This window comes from Pyricularia oryzae, chromosome 3 (genome assembly GCF_000002495.2).
Source record: "Pyricularia oryzae 70-15 chromosome 3, whole genome shotgun sequence".
NCBI lineage: Eukaryota > Fungi > Ascomycota > Sordariomycetes > Magnaporthales > Pyriculariaceae > Pyricularia > Pyricularia oryzae.
Genome location: NC_017849.1, coordinates 6,402,066 through 6,419,695, shown reverse-complemented (window position 1 = coordinate 6,419,695; position 17,630 = coordinate 6,402,066). Strand labels below are relative to the sequence as shown.

The window sequence follows — 17,630 nt, the reverse complement described above, 5'->3', positions numbered from 1 at the left end:
TGGTCCGGCCCCCCCTGATCGCCAGTCGAATTGCTGCTTGCGGGGCGTCCAGCGGCTGGTGCGGGCTTGCCAGTTTGGGATTCGCTTGGCGACGGGTTGTCAACGAGCTCGCTTGCGGAAAATTCCCCATTCTTTTGAGGGGGGGCTCGGAAATGCAGATTCTTGACTCGGAATGGGGATTCTTTCGACAGGCGATTGTTTACCTTGCCACCTGACGTGTTCCAACTTCCAAGAGGCAGAAAACATCAATCGTTCGGCGTGTCAGTGCGTTAGGGACTAATTGCATCGACAAAAAGGTAGAGAACCAAACGACGTTTGACGTCACCCGCTCGGTAGGCCCAGCAGTTCCGTTCCAGCTCCTGTTTCAGGATTGGATTTGATATCCTATGGCATACTGTGCTGGCTTTGTGTGGTCTTTGTGTCCTGCATTGGTCTACAATAGTGATAGGGGTCTGCATCCCGTGGTAGGTGTGGGCATTTGATGCTTTGCAGTTTTGCAGTTCCAAATGCGAGGAGCTTGCCAAATTAGGCTTCTTGACGTGAAGTCGTCGACTTGCCCATCTCATGACTCTGTCCATCTCATCTGATTCACCGGGCCCGACATGCCGAATGTCGACTCTGGATGCCTGTTTGCTCGGTTATGCTTCCGGGGACCATATCCCAGACTGTTTTATCCTGGAGGCAGCCTCGCACGTGGTGAACTCTTTTGTTATCCTTGTCGATGGTCAACATGATCTGTTGTATTTGTTAATCAGTGGATTGATGGGCGAACTTTGCAATCGTCTAATCCCTGCATCACTGCGTTGGGAGATTGAGGAAGAATAAAAATATTCAAAAGCCAGCGCACAGTACAAACTCGCAAATAATCAATCATCTGTAAATCTGGCCAAATTGACAGCTCGAGCTTTTGAGATCATACCCAGCTCAACACAAAAGTGCCATTCAACGTTTCGCCGGCAACCCTTGCTAACTGCCCCTGCCAAACAAATTAACAAAGTGATAAATTGACGGGCCGACAATTTCCAAATCGTCCAGGGCTCGTTTGCTACAGTACCAAAACGTCAAAGACGAGCGACCACAAGCCACCGTCAAACTAGGCAGCTTGGCGACAGAATTTGGCAGAGGTCTAGACTCTAGCGCCATAACCCCGGCCCGCTCCGAAGCTAACATTTTGGCTGAATTGCCCGCGACGCCTAGATTTCATCTTGAACCCGGATGACTTGATCGTTAGAGATGAACGTTTCTGCCGGTCACTCGAACCTCACTGCTGTAGAGTCGATTTCTTGTCGAATTCTCTGGGCATGCATGGTAGGAAGGTGTATGCGCCATTTTCATTAGAGGGGCTCATCTGATGCACATCGCAATCTTTACGCTATCGTTCCGGGCTCATTGCCCCAACTACAAAGTCAACCAATCTCTAACAGCAAAGGGGCCTCCATCACTACATGCGACCAAGCAAAAGACGCGGCTCCACGGCCCGAGTCTCAATCACAAAACCGTCTCGGACATGCACATTTCAAGAAATCGTGCCAGAGAAAAGAGACGTGACGACAGGCGTGACCACAAACATGACAGCAGAAGCAACTTGTTATTTAATTCTTCATCCCGAAACATTACAACAACAAATGATATCCAAAACCCAGGACGCGCATCCCCCTAGGTAATCATCCCAATCCCCTCAAATCGCATACCTGAACCTGGGACTTTCGTCTCCGAGCTCGGCCATTTCATCCTCGGTCAGGTTTTGATGCTCAGGCTTGACCTTGCCCTCGTCACGAAGCCTGTTCTCTCGTGCGAGCCACCACGACATGGTGGCGTAGATGGCGCCCGCCATGGCAACCATGGCCAGGGTAGTGGCGTGTCCGCGAATGTAGCGCGGGGCGTCTGTCGTCTCGCTGTTGCACAGTCTTGTCAGTCATTCGTTCCTGTTTGCCTGTTTGGTATATTTGATGCCACCAGAAACTTTCGAGAAACACTCACTATATGAACGGCGCCATGATTCCACTCGAGTTTCCAATCGTCAACTGCAGCCCGTTGGCCGTGGTCCGCTTCCCATACCGGGGACTGTTGCTGGGCAGCCAAGCCAACGGCAATCCGACGAGGACGTACAAGCCCGTCGCGACGAGGAAGCAGCCAAAGTAGTGGGCGCCCGACGGCAACGGCGAGATGAGGATGGCATACCCGACGCAGGTGGTCAGGGCAAAGCCGACGCAGAACACGCCCCTCTTTTGCGTGCGGTCGGACCAGTACGCCGTGGTCATGTAGGACACGGCGCCGAGAAAGTAGCAGGGGATGGTGAGCAGCTGCACCTCTGCGTTGCTCCAGCTGCCGATGCCGCGGATGATGGTGGGCAGGAAGGTGGAGAAGCCGTACAGGCAGGTGTCGGCGCCGAACTGGCCCGCCGCGAACAGCCAGACCTTCCAGTCGGCAAAGGCCTTGTTCATGTCCTTCTTGCTGAACTTTTGCGCCGACGTCGTGTGGCCGTACTGTCGGGTGCGGCGGATCACCATGGCCTTTTTCTCGTTGTCGGTCAGGAAGTAGGCGGTCTCGGCGTTGTTGGGCAGGAAGAAGAAGACGCAGATTCCGAGGATGATGGTCGGGATGCCTTCGACGATCATGATCCACTGTGTAAGGTCAGTAGCTGCCACGTGGGAGACCAAGGAAGAGCAGGAAAAAAAAAAAAAAAAAAAAAAAGGAAACTCACCCTCCAGCCGTGCATCCCTGCGATGCCATCCATGTGCCCAATGCCAAACGCCAACAGTCCTCCCAGCGCGCCGGCGATGGCGGCACTCACAAACAAGTAGCCCACCCTCATGGCCAGCTCGTGCTTTGTGTAGAACAGGGTCAAAAAGATGTTCATGCCCGGGAACAAGCCCGCCTCGAGTGCGCCGAGGACGAGACGGCATGCGATCAGGCCTGCGTAGTTCTGGACGAGTCCGGTCAGGGTTGCGACGATGCCCCAGCCGACGGTGATGAAGGCGATAAAGTAGCGCGGCGTGAACTTTTGGATGACCAGGTTGGACGGCACTTCGAAGGTGATGTAGGTGACAAACAGGATGGAGACGGCAATCTGGAACTGGTTGCCCACTAGACCGAGGTCTTCTTCAAAGTTGTAGAGACGGGCATTGCCAATGTTTACTCTGCGGGTTGTGTTAGTCGGGGTGGCCGTGGTCGAAAGAGCACCCTGCGCAGTGCATGGAAGATGGGCAATCACCTGTCGAGAAAGCTAAACAGGTACAAGCTCATCACCAACCAGAGGAGGTACTTGTCCAGTTTTCGCACCAGAGCCTTCTCGTCCACACCGAGCTCCTCAATCGTCATGTCGCCCGTGGCCGCAGGTCCAATGCTCGCATCGCCCTTGTCCTGATCGGAGGAGTACGGCTCCTTGACGTCTGACGCCTCCACGTCGGCCCGGTCGACGGCCATTGTGTCGATTGGCCGAGCGGTAAATGTGCGCCTATGATCGAATTCCTCGCAGCAGAATTGAGTGTGGTGGTTCAGTGCCGAATGTGCAACTCCTGGCCACCAAAGAAGCCGGTTGGGACACGCGGGCTTCACCCGTCAATATAAACAATTCCGTGTGTAGAGTCGTCAAGGGTAACAAGAAGAGACGAAGAAAAAGAAAGGATGATTCCCGCCGATTGAGGGGAGCGCTCACATTGGTCCCGCCACCGGCGCGGACCCCAGGCGGACCCAAACCCCGGGAAACTTTTTTATCTTTTTGCTCCTTATCGCCTCCACAAATAGCATATCCGCCCCTGTGGGAGAGTCAAGAGTGGGCATGCGAAAAAGTATCGTAGTACAGATTGACGGACTGAACCCTTGGCGTCTTTGAAATCTCACGGAGCCCCACCCCGACGTCGGTGCAAGGAGATGGTATCTTTGCAATTGGAGGTTGGGCGATAACTGCCGGTATGGATGACGCTTGGCTCTGCGGTATCGTAGGTCTGTCGGAATAAATACGAGCATAGACGATTGGACAATTGGTGTGTCTTTGCTAACTACCATACCTTGACAGCTTTACTTTTCTTTCACCACCTTCTGATCCTTTTTTTTTTCTTTCTTTTTTTCCTCTGCCCCTCCTCCAACTCCAACTTTATTACTTCCCCAAATACCCCACTCTTCTACGCATCCGAGTGGCTGCGGAGGTGTCGCCGCGTCAACTTCGTATGCACAACACACTTGTCCTGCTTACCAGGGTTGGGTGAGAGTTTTTGGTAGATGATAATAACTAGAATGCTTGCAGGGTGTATTTCTACTACGCTGAGGGCAGTTTTGCACGTCCATACAGGCAGAAAATACACACCATACTTATTATCTTCCCAGTTCCCACATACTTGACACCAAAGTTGGCTACTTGACCGACTGTGACGCTGCGTAATCTCCTTGTGCACAAAGCTTCCAATATCGTTGTCCCTAATGCCAAGATTTAACTTGGTAGCTTGTAGCATCCGACTGGCCGGTAGTACATTTGCAATGTAACGTAATCTTGGTGGGCGCACTGTCATTACGGTGAGCATGATTGGGGTAATTGACAGATGCAAGGTTGTACCGGAGTCGTGACCAAGACTTGGTATATATTTTGCAAACAAGGATGTACTGACATCAGTTCCAAAACTCACAGCTGCATCAGTGGTTTAGTGGTAAAATCCATCGTTGCCATTCTTGAAAGACACTCGATGGGCCCCGTGTTCGATTCACGGCTGATGCAATACATGCAATATTTTTACAATTTTGCTCTTTTGTTGTATAACATCACCGTACAGGATTATATATTTATTTGTCAGGCACACTTGTTGATACTGGCTGTCGCTTGATTCCTTTTGCTTTTCTCGCATCTGATTTATAAACGCTTTACAATTATCCAACGGCTGGGCACACGTCATGCCGAAGCCACATATGCGCTTCGCGGTTGAAATGCTGACAGAAGATCGAGATGCTGTCGATGCTGACCACGTGCATCTTTTGCCACCCGCTTCACACATTTGACAATAATCTTTACGCGTGTTGGCATTCCAACCAGCGCAGCCAGAGACAGTGTCGATTTCTTGGCGAGTGAGCGCCAAGTCCGCCAATCTGCAATCTGGGTGGCACAAGGCAGAACATAACAGATAGTCAAAGGAAAGGAGGGAAGCCTAGAGATGCTTGGTAATGAATTGGGATTGTAAATATACTTAGTATATAGGCAGGCCATTCACTCGTCGACACCGGTATGGAATATGATTGGGAATTAAATATTAAATCTCATCTAGAGTTTTGACATGACAAACCTCAATGGCGTCAAGAAAAGAGGTGGTCACAGAAAGTCCACGAGTGGATGCACGGCTTGCAAAAAGAGACATATCAAGGTGTGTTGGCCTCGCAATATAACTCTTGTCATACTTTGTAATGGTGGCGTACCGCGTGTGAGTGCCGTGTGAGACGGGCTATCGGGTCCAGCTCGCAAAGTCTTGATCCGCGTGTTACAGAAGTATATTATGGGCAGACATGCAGAATTGCGCAAGAACTAACGGTAGCAATATCCAGTGTGACGAAACAGGACCACCATGCGCAAATTGTACCATCCGCAGAGGCTCCATCTGCATCTACCTGGGCAAACAGGGAACCACTCCCATCATGACGGCGACGCCCGCCCGGAGTAGACACAACCACATCTCTGCCGATCAACTCATAGACGATCTGCAAAAACAGCAACGCAGCATCAGAGCCGCCGGTCTGATTCATGCCGGCCCGATTCATGCCGGCCCGGTTCACCCCGGCCCTAGCATACCCCCTCCATCCTACTTTTCCAGCAGCGACACCGCAGCGCCCGCCACGCCGGCCCGACGCGAGCTGGAGCTCGAGCTGGTGCACCGCTGGAGCGTGCGCACATGGCGCGGCCTGCAGATGATACCGGCCTGCAGCGGGTTCCTGCGGGAGGTGCTGCCGCGCGACATGCTGCGCCACGACTTTCTGCTCAGCGCCACCCTCGCGCTCGCCGCTGCCGATCTGGCCGTCAGCGGCGGCAGGGGTGGCTCCCGCGTCTACGCCGATGCCGCCGCTGCATATGTGGCGTTGGCCGGGTGGCAGTTTGGTCGGGCGGTCGAGGAGCTCCGGGGCCTGGGGCGGCGCAGGGGGTCGAGCGGCGGCGGGCTGCACAGGGAGAACCTGTACATCTTTGCGCAGTTTGGCGATATGATGGGGTACTACTACATGGCGATGCCCGGGGCCGAGGTGACGTCGTGCGGGTCGCTGACCTCGGGAGTAGTAGTCGGCGGCGGTGGTGGCAGCGGCGAGGAAAGAGTCGCGACGGCCACGCGTGCATCGCCACCCCGACGGTCCATCATATCGCGCGTCCATCTGGCGATGCAAATGTTCGCGGGCTCGATGAAGACGGCGTCGCTCAACTGGGCGTGGTACCTCGACAGCCCGACGTCGGCGCGGCAGGCGTACGAGGACTACAGCCCGCGGCTGGAGGCGATGCGGCTGCTGGACGGCGAGACGCTGGCGGCCATCAACCTCATGTCGAGCGTGGCGCGGGCCGTGCGGGTGCAGGTGGCGGACGGCCTGTCGGTCCCCTACCGCGACGTCAGGTCCTACTGCTTCGCCATCGGGCAGACAAAGTACGAGTTTGCCGAGCAGCTGCTGCGGCGCATGTCTGGGAGCTTTCTGAGCGTCCCCGCGGTGTCGGGGACCTTTGACGGCGGGTTTCTGGCGGGTGTTGCGGCGCGGGAGCCGGTGGCGCTGTTTGTGCTCATGTTTTGGGGTGTTGCCATCTGGAGGGCGCGTGCGGACGGCTTGTGGTGGATCGGGAACACGGGGAGGGAGCTTGTCGATGAGATTTGTGGAGTGCTGGTGGGAGGGAGCATATGGGGGCTTGAGGATGTTGGGAGGGGTGTGGAGTGGTGTAGGAGGGAGGTTGGTCTGGGTGCTGAGAATAATTCAAAGACGGGGTGACTCTAGGCCTGGCAGTGGAATCTAGTGTTGCATATGCCGTGTTCTGTATAGTATAGCTCCTTGGGTACTAGTTCTAGTCTAGTATCACTTTAAAAGCTACCATTTTGGCATTACATGGCTCCTGATCTAGCACCTTGTGTGATGATCATCTTCACTTTTCTATTGAGATGTGCTAAATAACCGTCTCTGCAGCCATTAAACCCAAACTTCCAAGGATGAGCTGAACACTAAAGGCAACAGAAACAAACCAAGTATATTGTCATTTGGAAATAATCCTAGGACAGACAGATCTACGAGGTGCCCTCAGATGTTCCGAGACGAGCTTAATGCGCACAAACCTCTTAATGCGCCCCTTTACCCCTGGCACACAAGAAACATGTCTGTCATATATTGCGACTATACAACCCCTGATTACAATTTACAGCATTGTCTCTGAGTATCATGGTGTGATTTCTGGGATATTTTCACCCGTTCATCACAAACAGAAAGTAAAGCTTGAGCAATGTAACGTATCACCAGGAAGAACCAGCATCAAGAGTCCGGGATGAGCTTATTGTTACCCCTCGTTTGACCACCGCAGGGTGTGGAATGATCCTTGCTTTTGCTTAAGCTTGTCTGGACGACCTCCGGGGAGGGTGGGAAAGATTCACCAATGAGGATGGAATATTGTCATGGTGCTCAAGGTGGCTTGGTGTTCGGTATCCAAGGGGCGAGGCTGCAAGCTCGGTCTGTGTCATCTTCAAACATGTGAAAACATGTTTTCAAGTGTGGCTATGGGAGGGTGAAGGATCAACATGGGAATCAGCAAAAGCAACCAGAGGTTACGGTACGTAGGTAGTACAACATTGACTCGAGGTGTCTTGGCTTGCAACTGGCCAAGTCAGGGTTAGGGTGATGGATGTTTGCCAAGGCGCATGTTGGTGCAGTTGTCTCGCCTAGAGGATACCTAGCCAAGCCATCACTACGGGTTCAAACTGGGGTTTTCGGACGAGTTTCAAGGGTCTAGGCCTGTATTGCTGCAGTCAATTTGTCAGAGCCGGACAGAATAATGAAGAACAAAGACAAAAGGAGAAAGCAAAAGAGGGGAAGCAATGTCCGAAAGCCCGCGCAGATTCGACAGACAAAAAATCGACAGCTCGGTCTGGATCGGGAAGTCGCTCGCGTGAGAAAAAACATGACCTTCTGCGTTCTTCAAGCGGCAACATGGCACACGACACGAGGTGGTGAATTTCCGTCACCGAAAGGTCTTTGCAAGCCAGGAACCAGTTAATCGAGCAACGTGCCCGAATGGCGACTTTCGATTGGTCGAAACGTCCCTTTTGGTGGCTGTCGTCCGTGTCGGGGGGTCCCGCCGGCCAAGAGCCGAACATGGCTTTTGATTCGGGGATCGCACTCTGGGCGTTCTCGGCGCGTCTGGGCATGCGTACCGTGCCCACCGGCAACGGACGCTCTTGGCGGCGCAACCATCAAACTTCCGGGCGGCGAGGCCAAGACAAGCAAAAAGAAAGCCAATTATTCAACACCACTGAGCAACGGGGGATTCTGAGGCAGTGAATTCTGGTTTTAATTTTTTTAATCGCTCATAGCCAGCCCCCGGTTCCCCGTCAATCCACAGCAAAAGCGTGGGGATCCATTGAGGCGAAGGGGAAAATTAGCATGCCTCTGGAGACGTCTTGACGTGTATGGGCAGATGAATAGCCAGACCGAGGTCTTGTACTCGGTTCTTATAACTATAGCACCCATATTCTAGATATAAAACCCCTTTCGCCTCTTTGCACTTTGCACCTCGCCCAAACCTCTGTCCTCCTCTGCATTACGCTTACGCCAAGCCCCTAATATATTATCAGGATATACAATCAGGATATACAATCCCATCCTGTCATCATCTCCCCCCAACTTCCACCAACGCCGCCCTCCAAGGGCCAACATCCCTCACCATGGCCGTCCTCACAGAAGTGGCATGGATCATCGGCGTCATGACTATTTCTTTCACGGCGTCGGCGTTTGGTAACGGCGCCAACGACGTGTCCAACGCCTACGCCACGTCGGTGGCGGCCCGCACGCTGACCATGCCCCAGGCTGGCATCTTGGCCATGTTTACCGAGTTCTTTGGCGCCGTGGTCTTGGGCGGCCGCGTCACGGGCACCATCAAGAACGGCATCATCGACATCAACCGCTTCACCGGCACCCCCGCGGCCCTGGTGCTGACCATGGGCTGCGTCGAGTTCGGCTCCGCCTCGTGGCTGATGCTCGCCACCAAGGTCGGCTTCCCCGTCAGCACCACCCAGACCGTCGTCGGCGCCCTCGTGGGAGCCGGCATCTCCTCGGGTGCCCAGGTCAGCTGGGGCTGGAAGACGGGCAGCGTCTCGCAGATCGCCGCCTCTTGGCTCATTGCTCCCGTCATCTCGGCCGCCATCGGCGCCCTGCTGTTTGCCACCCTCAAGTTCTCCGTGCTCGAGCGCGAGAGGTCCTTTGAAAAGGCCCTCAAGGCCATCCCCTTCTACCTCGCCTTCACCGCCGCCGTGCTGGCTCTTTTCATCACCATCGAGGCTCCCGGAGCCCCCAGTCTCGAGGAGCTGGGCGCCGGAACCGTCTGCGGCATCATCCTGGGCGTCTTTTTTGGTGCTCTGGCCCTGGCCTACATCTTTTTTGTTCCCTACATCCACCGCAGGCTGGTCAGGGAGGACACGCGCATCCGCCCCCGTCACATGATCCTCGGCCCGCTGCTGTGGAGGGAGAACCCGCCCATCTTTTGGCCGGCCAAGGATGGCTCCATCGTCGACGACCACTACGCCGTGCAGGATGCCCCCGAGGAAGCCAGCGCGGGCTCGACCGACCCCAAGGCCGGCAACGACGCCATCACGCCCAACGGAGACGTAACCAACGGCGCAAAGGACCCCGAGAAGCGCGCACTGGAACAACAAGCAGCCGGTAACAACAACAACAACAACAACAACAACAACGGCGTCCTCAACTCATCCGACCTCGAAGCCGGTCCCACGCCGACGCCACCTCGCCAGACCATCGCCCGCTACAAGAAGCAGCCCGAGCCCGAAGAGCGCTTCCTCGCCCCCACGGCGCACCTCCCGCTCTACAACCCCAAGCGCCTCTGGTCGTGGGCCAAGTACATCTTCCTGCAGGGCGTGACGCGCGACTGCGTGACGCACGCGGCCGAGGACCTGGCCAGCGTGCACGGCAAGGCCAAGCGCTACGACAACCGCGTGGAGCACATGTGGACGTACGCGCAGGTGGCGTCGGCCATGATGATGTCGATCGCGCACGGCAGCAACGACGTGGCCAACGCCATCGGGCCCTGGGTGGCCGCCTACCAGACGTACCAGACGGGCGCCGTGAGCTCCAAGACCGACACGCCCATCTGGATCCTGATCGCCGCCGGCTTCCTGCTGGGCGCCGGCTTCTGGTTCATGGGCCACCACATCGTGCGCTCGCTCGGCAACAAGCTCACGCAGCTGTCGCCCACCCGCGGCTTCGCCATGGAGCTGGGCGCCGCCATCACCGTGCTCATGGCCAGCAGGCTGGGCCTGCCCGTCAGCACCACCCAGTGCCTGCTGGGCGCCGTCTGCGGCGTCGCCATGATGAACTTTGACGCCGGCGCCGTCAACTGGAAGCAGATGGGCTACATCTTTTCCGGCTGGGTCCTGACCCTGCCGAGCTCGGGCTTCATTGCGGGTGCCCTGCTGGCCATGGCCCTCAACACTCCCAGTCTCCCTTGAGCATGGTTGGTGTTTGTTTATGTCTGGGCGGGGACTTTTTTGGGTTTTTGTTTTTGGTTTTGCATGCACTCGCGTTGGTGTAAAGGTGTCCGGGTTTGGGCTTTTTAGTTTGTTTGTCAATCATTGTGCATCAAATTTGATGACGGAGCGTAGGAGATTATGAATAAAACTTTAGAACATGTTCAGATCATTTGAGTGATATCTGCACCAAGTCACTTGCAAGTAACATTTATCACATTCATGTGAGTTTTGTACAGACCAAAGAGGCCCATGATCACCAAAGACCGATGATCCAATGCAGATGTTTTTGAACAAGCTGATTATTAACGGAGGAATGTACCGCAAAGCCAGAAACCTTGGCACTTGCTTAAAAATATATACAAGGTCCATTTCACTCCCATACAACCAAAAACCCATCTCTATTTAAAACATGATTCATACATCCAGTCCACAGCACTCAAGCAGAGATGCCGTTGAACAGGATCCTGTTGGGGGTCTGGCTCTTGAGTCCCAGAGCCTTGCCGGTGGTGCCGAGGGCGATGATCCTGGAGCGGAGGGCGGCAGGGGTAGAAATGCTCTCGAGGCCGAGGAGGTAGGCGGCGACACCGACGACGTGAGGGGTGGCCATGCTGGTGCCGCTGATGGTGTTGGTGGCGGTGCTCGAGTTGTACCACGAAGACAGGATGTTGACGCCGGGGGCCAGGATGTCGACCTCGGCGCCAAAGTTGGAGAAGGAGGCCTCGCGCCAGGTGTTGTCGATGGCGCCGACCACAAAGGCGTTGGTGGCAGAGGCGGGCGACTCGTTGGTCACGCGGACGCCGTCGTTGCCGGACGCGACTATGGAGAGGATGCCGGCGGAGAAGGCGTTGTTGACGGCAGAGTTGAAGGCGGTGGAGGCGGGTCCGCCAAGCGACATGTTGATGACGGCCTTGCCGACGCGGTTCTTGGACTGGATGTCGCTGACCGCCCAGTTGAAGCCCGAGATGATGGTCGAGGTCGAGGCGCTGCGGCCGGTGAAGACCTTGACGTCGACGAGGTTGACCGACTTGGCCACGCCGTAGGTCTTGCCACCGATGGTGCCGGCCACGTGAGAGCCGTGGCCCAGCGTGTCCTCGTTGGCACCGCCGGCGGCGTTGAAGCCCTTGACGGCACGGCCCTCAAAGTCGACGTGCGCCGTGTTGATGCCAGAGTCGACGATGTAGGCGTAGACGCCGCTGCCGGCGCTGCTGTCGTAGCGATACGTGGTGGCGCCGCTGCTGCGGCTCGAGACCGAGGCCAGACCCCAGGGGGCGCTGGACTGCGTGGTGACGGCCGAGAGGGTCTAGATCTGGTCCGGCTCGATGTCGGCAACGTCGGGGCTGTTGCGGATCTCCTCGAGCGTGGCCTCGTCAAACTCTCCGGCGTAGGCGTGGAAGTCAAGAATGTCAAACTTGTTCTCGACCCCCGCCACCTCCTTGCCGTCCGCCACGTTGCGCCTGTGCACGCTGTTGACCCATCCCATGTGCGACTCGATGTCGCGAGCAGCAATGCCCGGCTTCAGAGTCACAATGTACTTGCCCGCCACCTTGACCTGGGGCTCCTTGTCGATCGGTGCACCGGCGGCAAAGGGGGCGAGGGCCGCCAGGAACACGGCGAGGTTCTTGAGATGGAGCATGGTGTAGATAGAGGATTAGATGGGAGGATGGGGATGTAAATCAAGACCAAAAGAATGCGGCAACCAAGTAAATCTATCTGCAAAAGGACTGTTGCTGGAGGCTGCTTATAAGACCGAGGCGCTCTGAGGACAAGAGAGCAAAGTCAAAACCCATCCTGAGAGAAGCCGGATGCATCTTTATACTTGTTATTCGTAGGTCCATCTTTGTTGGTGGCAACTCTTCTGCTCTCGACAAGTGTGACGAAACACCATTGTGTTGTTGGTCCAGCAAGAAACCGCCAGGTGCAAGAAACCGCCAAGTGCAAGAAACCGCCAAGTTGCCTACAGCTCGACTGCCGTTTCGGCCGGGGTACTCCATCCGAACCACTACCCAACTACCAACTAGCCACGCCAGCTTCCTGATCTGGGATCGTCGCCAGTGCGTCCTGGTAATCACCGGCTCCGCCAAACAGCTGGTCGGACGAACATGTCAATTTCGGGCAGGCCACGCCGCTCCGGACCAATCGTTTGCGGCAGCCGCCCAAGCCCCAGCGTCTCCCACCAGGTCCCCTTATATTTTGCGGCTAATGAGCGTGGGTTTGCAAAGTGCCATTCCAGGGCTCCCATTGCCCGATTTAGGGAGGTGAGATGTGCTTCTGGGTATTACACGGTCCCCGCTCCGCCGATGCCACATGCCGAACTGGAACGCTGTGCTTCCCCGCAAAAAGCAAATATGAACCGTGACAAATCGACCTCAGGGGGGCTTTATTTGCCGTCATAGCCAGGGGTCTTGGGCGGCAGTCCTTTTTACCGTACAAATCTAGGTAATCAAGGCATGGGATCCGCCTCGGCTCCGCTTCAGATGTCAAGTATTGGCGCCCTACGAGGCTGCCAGGTACCAGCTGCCCGATTGGGTGACTTTGCCGGCCTGTTTTGCTTGCGATATCGGCATCTTGGTCCACGCAATTGTGGGCATACTAATCACGTCTTCAAGACCGAGCGCTGCTTAGTGGTGCACAGTCATGGTGATAGCAAAGAAATATTGTCTTTTTATTGCCTTTACGACTCGCAAACGGAGCCTCATCATGCTAAAAAAGCAGGATGGCTCCGCGCCTGCGTTACATTGTCGCTTGGTTCTTCCTGCCCATGCACATACAAGCCGTTCCTTCCAGATTTGGGCGCGGAGCCGCTGTCATCAGCTAGTTCAAGCAAGCCAATTTCAGGCGGCTTGTTTGCTTGTCTTGATGGCCGCGGTCCTCACGCAATCGATTGTCACCCAATTCACACCAATCGTAGCACGGGCATAAAGCTTGGCGCTTTTCGATCTGATGCTTGCTCTGGATGACAGGCGGCCAAGGTGTGTCTGATCGGGCCTCTTCCCTCCGGCCCAGCGGTTAGGTTAGCGTTTGTATCCAAACCCCGCAGCTTCACCGTTCACCTCGCAGAAGCGGACATCGATTGGGTGTCACAGCACGTTGCAACTTTGGTTTTCCTCGACAACGCCAACATCTTGACCACCTATGCGGGCTTTCGCCCATATATTGAGTATCTAGAGGCAAAAGTCAGCACAGCACATTCGGTTTTGGCGAAACAGCACATCCGATTCTTGGCGCAAGTACTCACACGTCCCAATACGCATGGTATCTCAGGTTATCGCAGTCCTCTTCAACCTTTGCACAAATCTCCTTCACCTCCTCTACCGTCAGGCCCAGTTTCTCCATCAACAGCTTCATGCACATGCCGTCCAGGTCGGATATGGAAACCTCCCGGGCCCACCACCCAATGAGCCGCATTTGACGGTCCCTGGGCCATGGTGCATGTGGCCACCTCTTCTTCTTGACCGTCACGTCCTCGAACCCTACCTGCCGCATGAGGTCCGCAAGCCTGGGTGTGATGTCGATCGGACGGCCTGCCACCTCGGCCGCTTGCAGCATCAGTTTGCACCAGTAGCTGATGACGGCATCTTCGGGCAGAGTTCCGTCGTCGCACTTGATGGGCAAAGCGACGTCCTGCACCTCGAGATAGCCCCCGGCTTCCAGGCCGCCGTAGGCCCGCTCAAAGACGGTTTGCCACGACTCGAAGCAGCCGAGCATGTTGCGGATGAAGACGAGGTCGAACTTGTCGTCAAAGAGCCACTCGGATTCTATGTCGTCGATGATGAAGCGACAGTTTGTCGGAACGCTATTGATGTCAGCCACCGCATGTTCATATCATGGCAAATCCTGCTCACTAACAAGTGTGGTTGTATCGGGCTTAGGTCCACGCCGACCACCTGAGAGGTCTGTCAGTACCAACACATTTCGGGCTTGCCACGATATCAAGAATGACAAATGACAAATGACCGATTGCCTTACATGTGCTTCAGGATGCTCATCCGCTAGCATGTCATCGTCAGCCCCTCATTGGTTCACTCGCAATGCACAAACATCCTGTACACCTTACCAAAGTCGCACGCCCAGATGCCGGTTCCTGTGCCGATATCCAAGACATAACGAGCCCTTTCGTTCTTGGGACACATGCACATGCGATTGTCAAATGTGATGACAAACAGATTGTGGGTGAGATCTAATCTTTCTTGTGATGGCTGCAACAGGGCATGCGTCAGAATCAGTTTTGGCGATGCGGGCGAGCTTTGGACCTTGGTGCCCAGGCGACACTTCTCACCTCATCGTTGGGTTGCCAATAGCCTACACAATTGGTCAGTCTTTTTTTTCAAAAGATGTTGGCAACAAGCTGACGATCAACCATGTGATGGAATCACGTGGCGTCGCGCCAAACATGACCCAGCAGAGTAGTAGCTTTGCATTGACCAACGTCTCAAAATGTTATGCAGAACAACACTTACTTCCTTCTTTTAAACTGTGATACGTTCTTCCATTTTCGACCCTGTACTCCAAGACTGTATCTCTCAAAGTACCACCATACCGATCAGATCGCCTGTCCTGTTGGTGTGACGAAACGTTGGGGTTGGGGTTAGCAGTCACCCAGCAAAAGCACAAAGTTGAAACGCGGGCCACGACCCCCTGCAGAAACACGGGAAATTACAAACAATCTGATGGCGCCACCATCCGGTTGTGTTTGTACTGTGATTGGGGAGATGCCACACAACCTAACAAGAACAAAAGTACCTTGACGCCACTAAACATCCAATAGGATAGGGGAAAAGGGTAAGACGGACGCTAGAGACAAGCCATCAAACCGAGAGGAGAAAGAAAGACTTACAATATCTCCGATGGCCGAGTCGTAGTCGTTGTATTCTCTCGGAGCCTGATCAGCGCTGGAATCAGTGCCTAGCGCAGGGACGGCATTGACGCCATGCGTGGGTGGCATTGCCAGCAAAGATGCAAACAATGACAAACACAAGTGACCAATAGGAGCACAGATGCAAAAAAGAATAAGGCTTCGGAGGTTTTTATTCTCAAAGAAATTGTTGGCATACAATTGGGTTCATATCGTCGTGGTCTTCATGGCCATCCATCTTCCCCGTGGGACCACGGACTGCGGGGGCAGGAGGCCGGAACTTTAAAGGTCTAGAAAGACGTCGAGACGGTCCGTCCTGATGGGTTGAGGCGCCGACAAAACCGGCTAGAATTTTCCAGACAAAACGGCGAATGCATCGACTGCAGGTATGATGTAGAGGTACGTGAGCTGGAATGCACGTTGAAAGGGGACAATCCCAAAAAAAAGCAACACGGTCGATGTCTGAGGAGCACCCCCCAGACTTTTTGGTCGTACAAAACACACCGAAACCGAGACTGAGTATGCCAGATTGAATCGAAGCCGACCGGGAGCTTATGACCCAGAAGCCGGGCAAATGTACCATGTCTATGTACAGCTACAGTACGGCAGAGGAGGGGAAATGAATGGCAAAGAACGGTCTGGGTTCCGGGGATGTGGAACCTCCCCTGCGAGAACAGAGACGACCCCTCGGCACTTTTGCCCAGCGGCCCAATGGTTCGTGGGCGGCGTAAAAGCCCCGCCCCACGTTGACAATACCGTAACGGTGCTAAGCAATTATAGGCAGTCGAGCACGAATTTCCAGAACCTTATCCGTATTGTCGAAAAAGATTGGCTGACCGGGAGGGGTACGGTACCGAGAACAGCTTACCATTAATTACAGATGATTCTTTCTAATCAATTATTGTTTGATGCGATCTTGTTTGTTTATTTGCAGCTGATACTAATCAAGTCACGAATCGTTGTGCGCCCGACGGTGGCTGCCTTGGTATTCTATTCCCTTGCCACCAACGTAAACGCCTCTCCCTACATACAGAAAACAGTAATTATCGCCTATGCAGCATGCACGAGAAAATTCAAGAAGCGGGGACAAGACAGATACCGACAACCGAAAGGACCAGCATACTCATCCACTTGACCCGTTCCCAGCAGTCTGGCCCTCTAACCCACATTGTTTGGCCCCAGAATTATTTAGCCCAAAATCTGTTCCGAGGGAACGGTAGGCGAGACAGGCATGCAGTTGTGACGATATGTCGTACGATGCATGCTGTGGTGCTGTATGTGATGAACCAAAAAGAAAGAAGCTAACTATAAAAAAAAAAAAAAGAGTCTATGTCTAAAAGTGAAGAAGAAACTCCGACCCAAAGCCTTGGGATTCTACATACGGGATACTCTAGCTGATGCGGCGCAGCGTTTGGGCCGATGTATCCGTGACGGAAGGTAGAAGGGGAAAACTGTTGGATGAAAATGAATCGTGAATTAAACGAGCGGCTGTGGATTTTGAGGAGCGTCTTCAACGGCCACAGCAACGTATCCAACCGAGACGGAAGAGATGATTGAGGAAAAACGAACACCCAGGACATCATACAAGCCCCCCGCACCAAACGGAGCTCATATCCAAAAGATGCCCCTGAGAAGAAGAAAAAAGAAGCGAACTGCAGGCTTATCAACGCATAAACCACCTTCCATGCTCGCTTGCAGCCAGAGCGAACTGCAACGTCACCGCAGGGAGGCAAAAAGAATACCCAAAAAATATTATATCCTTGCTCAGTCGACACCTTGGCTGCCTTGCTTCCTGCACCCTGCAGTGCACGACGGTGCCGGTTGTTAGCGACCCAATCTGGCGGTGCACAACCAAAGGCGACGCGGCCAGGCCGCTTCTCCCCCCCGAACCAGACCGCCGGATTCCTGCTGCCGTGCCTGAACGGGGCGGGGCGGGGCGGTAGGGACAACGCATAGGGTCACCAACGGCATGAAAATGACTGGCGCTTATCGACAGTAGGGTGGGGGGTTGAGCCGCGGAGGCACGACCGTTTTCTCTGGGAAAGGGGTGGAATGTCAGAGTTGCATGCAGACGGTTTCTCGCTTGG

The 17,630-nt window shown here is 54.6% G+C and overlaps 6 protein-coding genes and 1 non-coding gene across 7 annotated transcripts; 3 read left to right on the top strand and 4 right to left on the bottom strand.

The window, feature by feature from the left end:
* Nucleotides 1-1,548: 1,548 nt before the first annotated feature.
* MGG_07968 (high-affinity nicotinic acid transporter) lies at nt 1,549-3,588 on the bottom strand. The gene is made up of 4 exons (XM_003713167.1): nt 3,215-3,588; nt 2,705-3,140; nt 1,981-2,624; nt 1,549-1,895 (listed from the first exon to the last, which is right to left on the bottom strand). Exons 1-4 carry the CDS (start codon nt 3,424-3,426, stop codon nt 1,679-1,681), a joined length of 1,509 nt encoding a protein of 502 aa, XP_003713215.1. The 5' UTR covers nt 3,427-3,588; the 3' UTR covers nt 1,549-1,678.
* Nucleotides 3,589-4,626: 1,038 nt separating this feature from the next.
* On the top strand, nt 4,627-4,711 carry MGG_20171. Its single transcript has one exon. It is a non-coding gene; the product is annotated as a tRNA-Gly (tRNA).
* Nucleotides 4,712-5,120: 409 nt separating this feature from the next.
* Nucleotides 5,121-6,948, top strand: MGG_13927 (uncharacterized protein). Its single transcript, XM_003713166.1, has 2 exons — nt 5,121-5,348; nt 5,527-6,948. Exons 1-2 carry the CDS (start codon nt 5,262-5,264, stop codon nt 6,934-6,936), a joined length of 1,497 nt encoding a protein of 498 aa, XP_003713214.1. The 5' UTR covers nt 5,121-5,261; the 3' UTR covers nt 6,937-6,948.
* A 923-nt stretch (nt 6,949-7,871) lies between these two features.
* MGG_16976 (uncharacterized protein) lies at nt 7,872-8,357 on the bottom strand (the record flags this gene model as incomplete). Its single annotated transcript, XM_003713165.1, has 2 exons — nt 7,872-7,944; nt 8,116-8,357. The coding sequence occupies 2 exons, from the start codon at nt 8,355-8,357 to the stop codon at nt 7,872-7,874; spliced, it is 315 nt and encodes a 104-aa protein (XP_003713213.1).
* A 348-nt stretch (nt 8,358-8,705) lies between these two features.
* On the top strand, nt 8,706-10,848 carry MGG_07966 (phosphate transporter). Its single transcript, XM_003713164.1, has one exon. It carries the CDS (start codon nt 8,874-8,876, stop codon nt 10,668-10,670), a length of 1,797 nt encoding a protein of 598 aa, XP_003713212.1. The 5' UTR covers nt 8,706-8,873; the 3' UTR covers nt 10,671-10,848.
* A 206-nt stretch (nt 10,849-11,054) lies between these two features.
* On the bottom strand, nt 11,055-12,324 carry MGG_07965 (alkaline proteinase; the record flags this gene model as incomplete). Its single annotated transcript, XM_003713163.1, has 2 exons — nt 11,055-11,967; nt 12,022-12,324. The coding sequence occupies 2 exons, from the start codon at nt 12,322-12,324 to the stop codon at nt 11,128-11,130; spliced, it is 1,143 nt and encodes a 380-aa protein (XP_003713211.1). The 3' UTR covers nt 11,055-11,127.
* A 1,497-nt stretch (nt 12,325-13,821) lies between these two features.
* On the bottom strand, nt 13,822-15,754 carry MGG_07964 (uncharacterized protein; the record flags this gene model as incomplete). The annotated part of the gene is made up of 9 exons (XM_003713162.1): nt 13,822-13,852; nt 13,927-14,484; nt 14,538-14,575; nt 14,658-14,680; nt 14,746-14,887; nt 14,968-14,990; nt 15,149-15,245; nt 15,526-15,570; nt 15,743-15,754. The coding sequence occupies 9 exons, from the start codon at nt 15,752-15,754 to the stop codon at nt 13,822-13,824; spliced, it is 969 nt and encodes a 322-aa protein (XP_003713210.1).
* Between the last annotated feature and the right edge of the window lie 1,876 nt (nt 15,755-17,630).

Bases quoted from the DNA above. Each gene is read 5' to 3' on its own strand.
- MGG_07968 (XM_003713167.1), bottom strand. From the start codon at position 3,426: ATGGCCGTCGACCGGGCCGACGTGGAGGCGTCAGACGTCAAGGAGCCG. The intron at 3,141-3,214 runs GTGATTGCCCAT...CACAACCCGCAG, and splicing joins CTGTTTAGCTTTCTCGACAG to AGTAAACATTGGCAATGCCC. The intron at 1,896-1,980 runs GTGAGTGTTTCT...ACTGTGCAACAG, and splicing joins ATCATGGCGCCGTTCATATA to CGAGACGACAGACGCCCCGC.
- MGG_13927 (XM_003713166.1), top strand. From the start codon at position 5,262: ATGACAAACCTCAATGGCGTCAAGAAAAGAGGTGGTCACAGAAAGTCC. The intron at 5,349-5,526 runs GTGTGTTGGCCT...AGCAATATCCAG, and splicing joins GCAAAAAGAGACATATCAAG to TGTGACGAAACAGGACCACC.
- MGG_07966 (XM_003713164.1), top strand. From the start codon at position 8,874: ATGGCCGTCCTCACAGAAGTGGCATGGATCATCGGCGTCATGACTATT.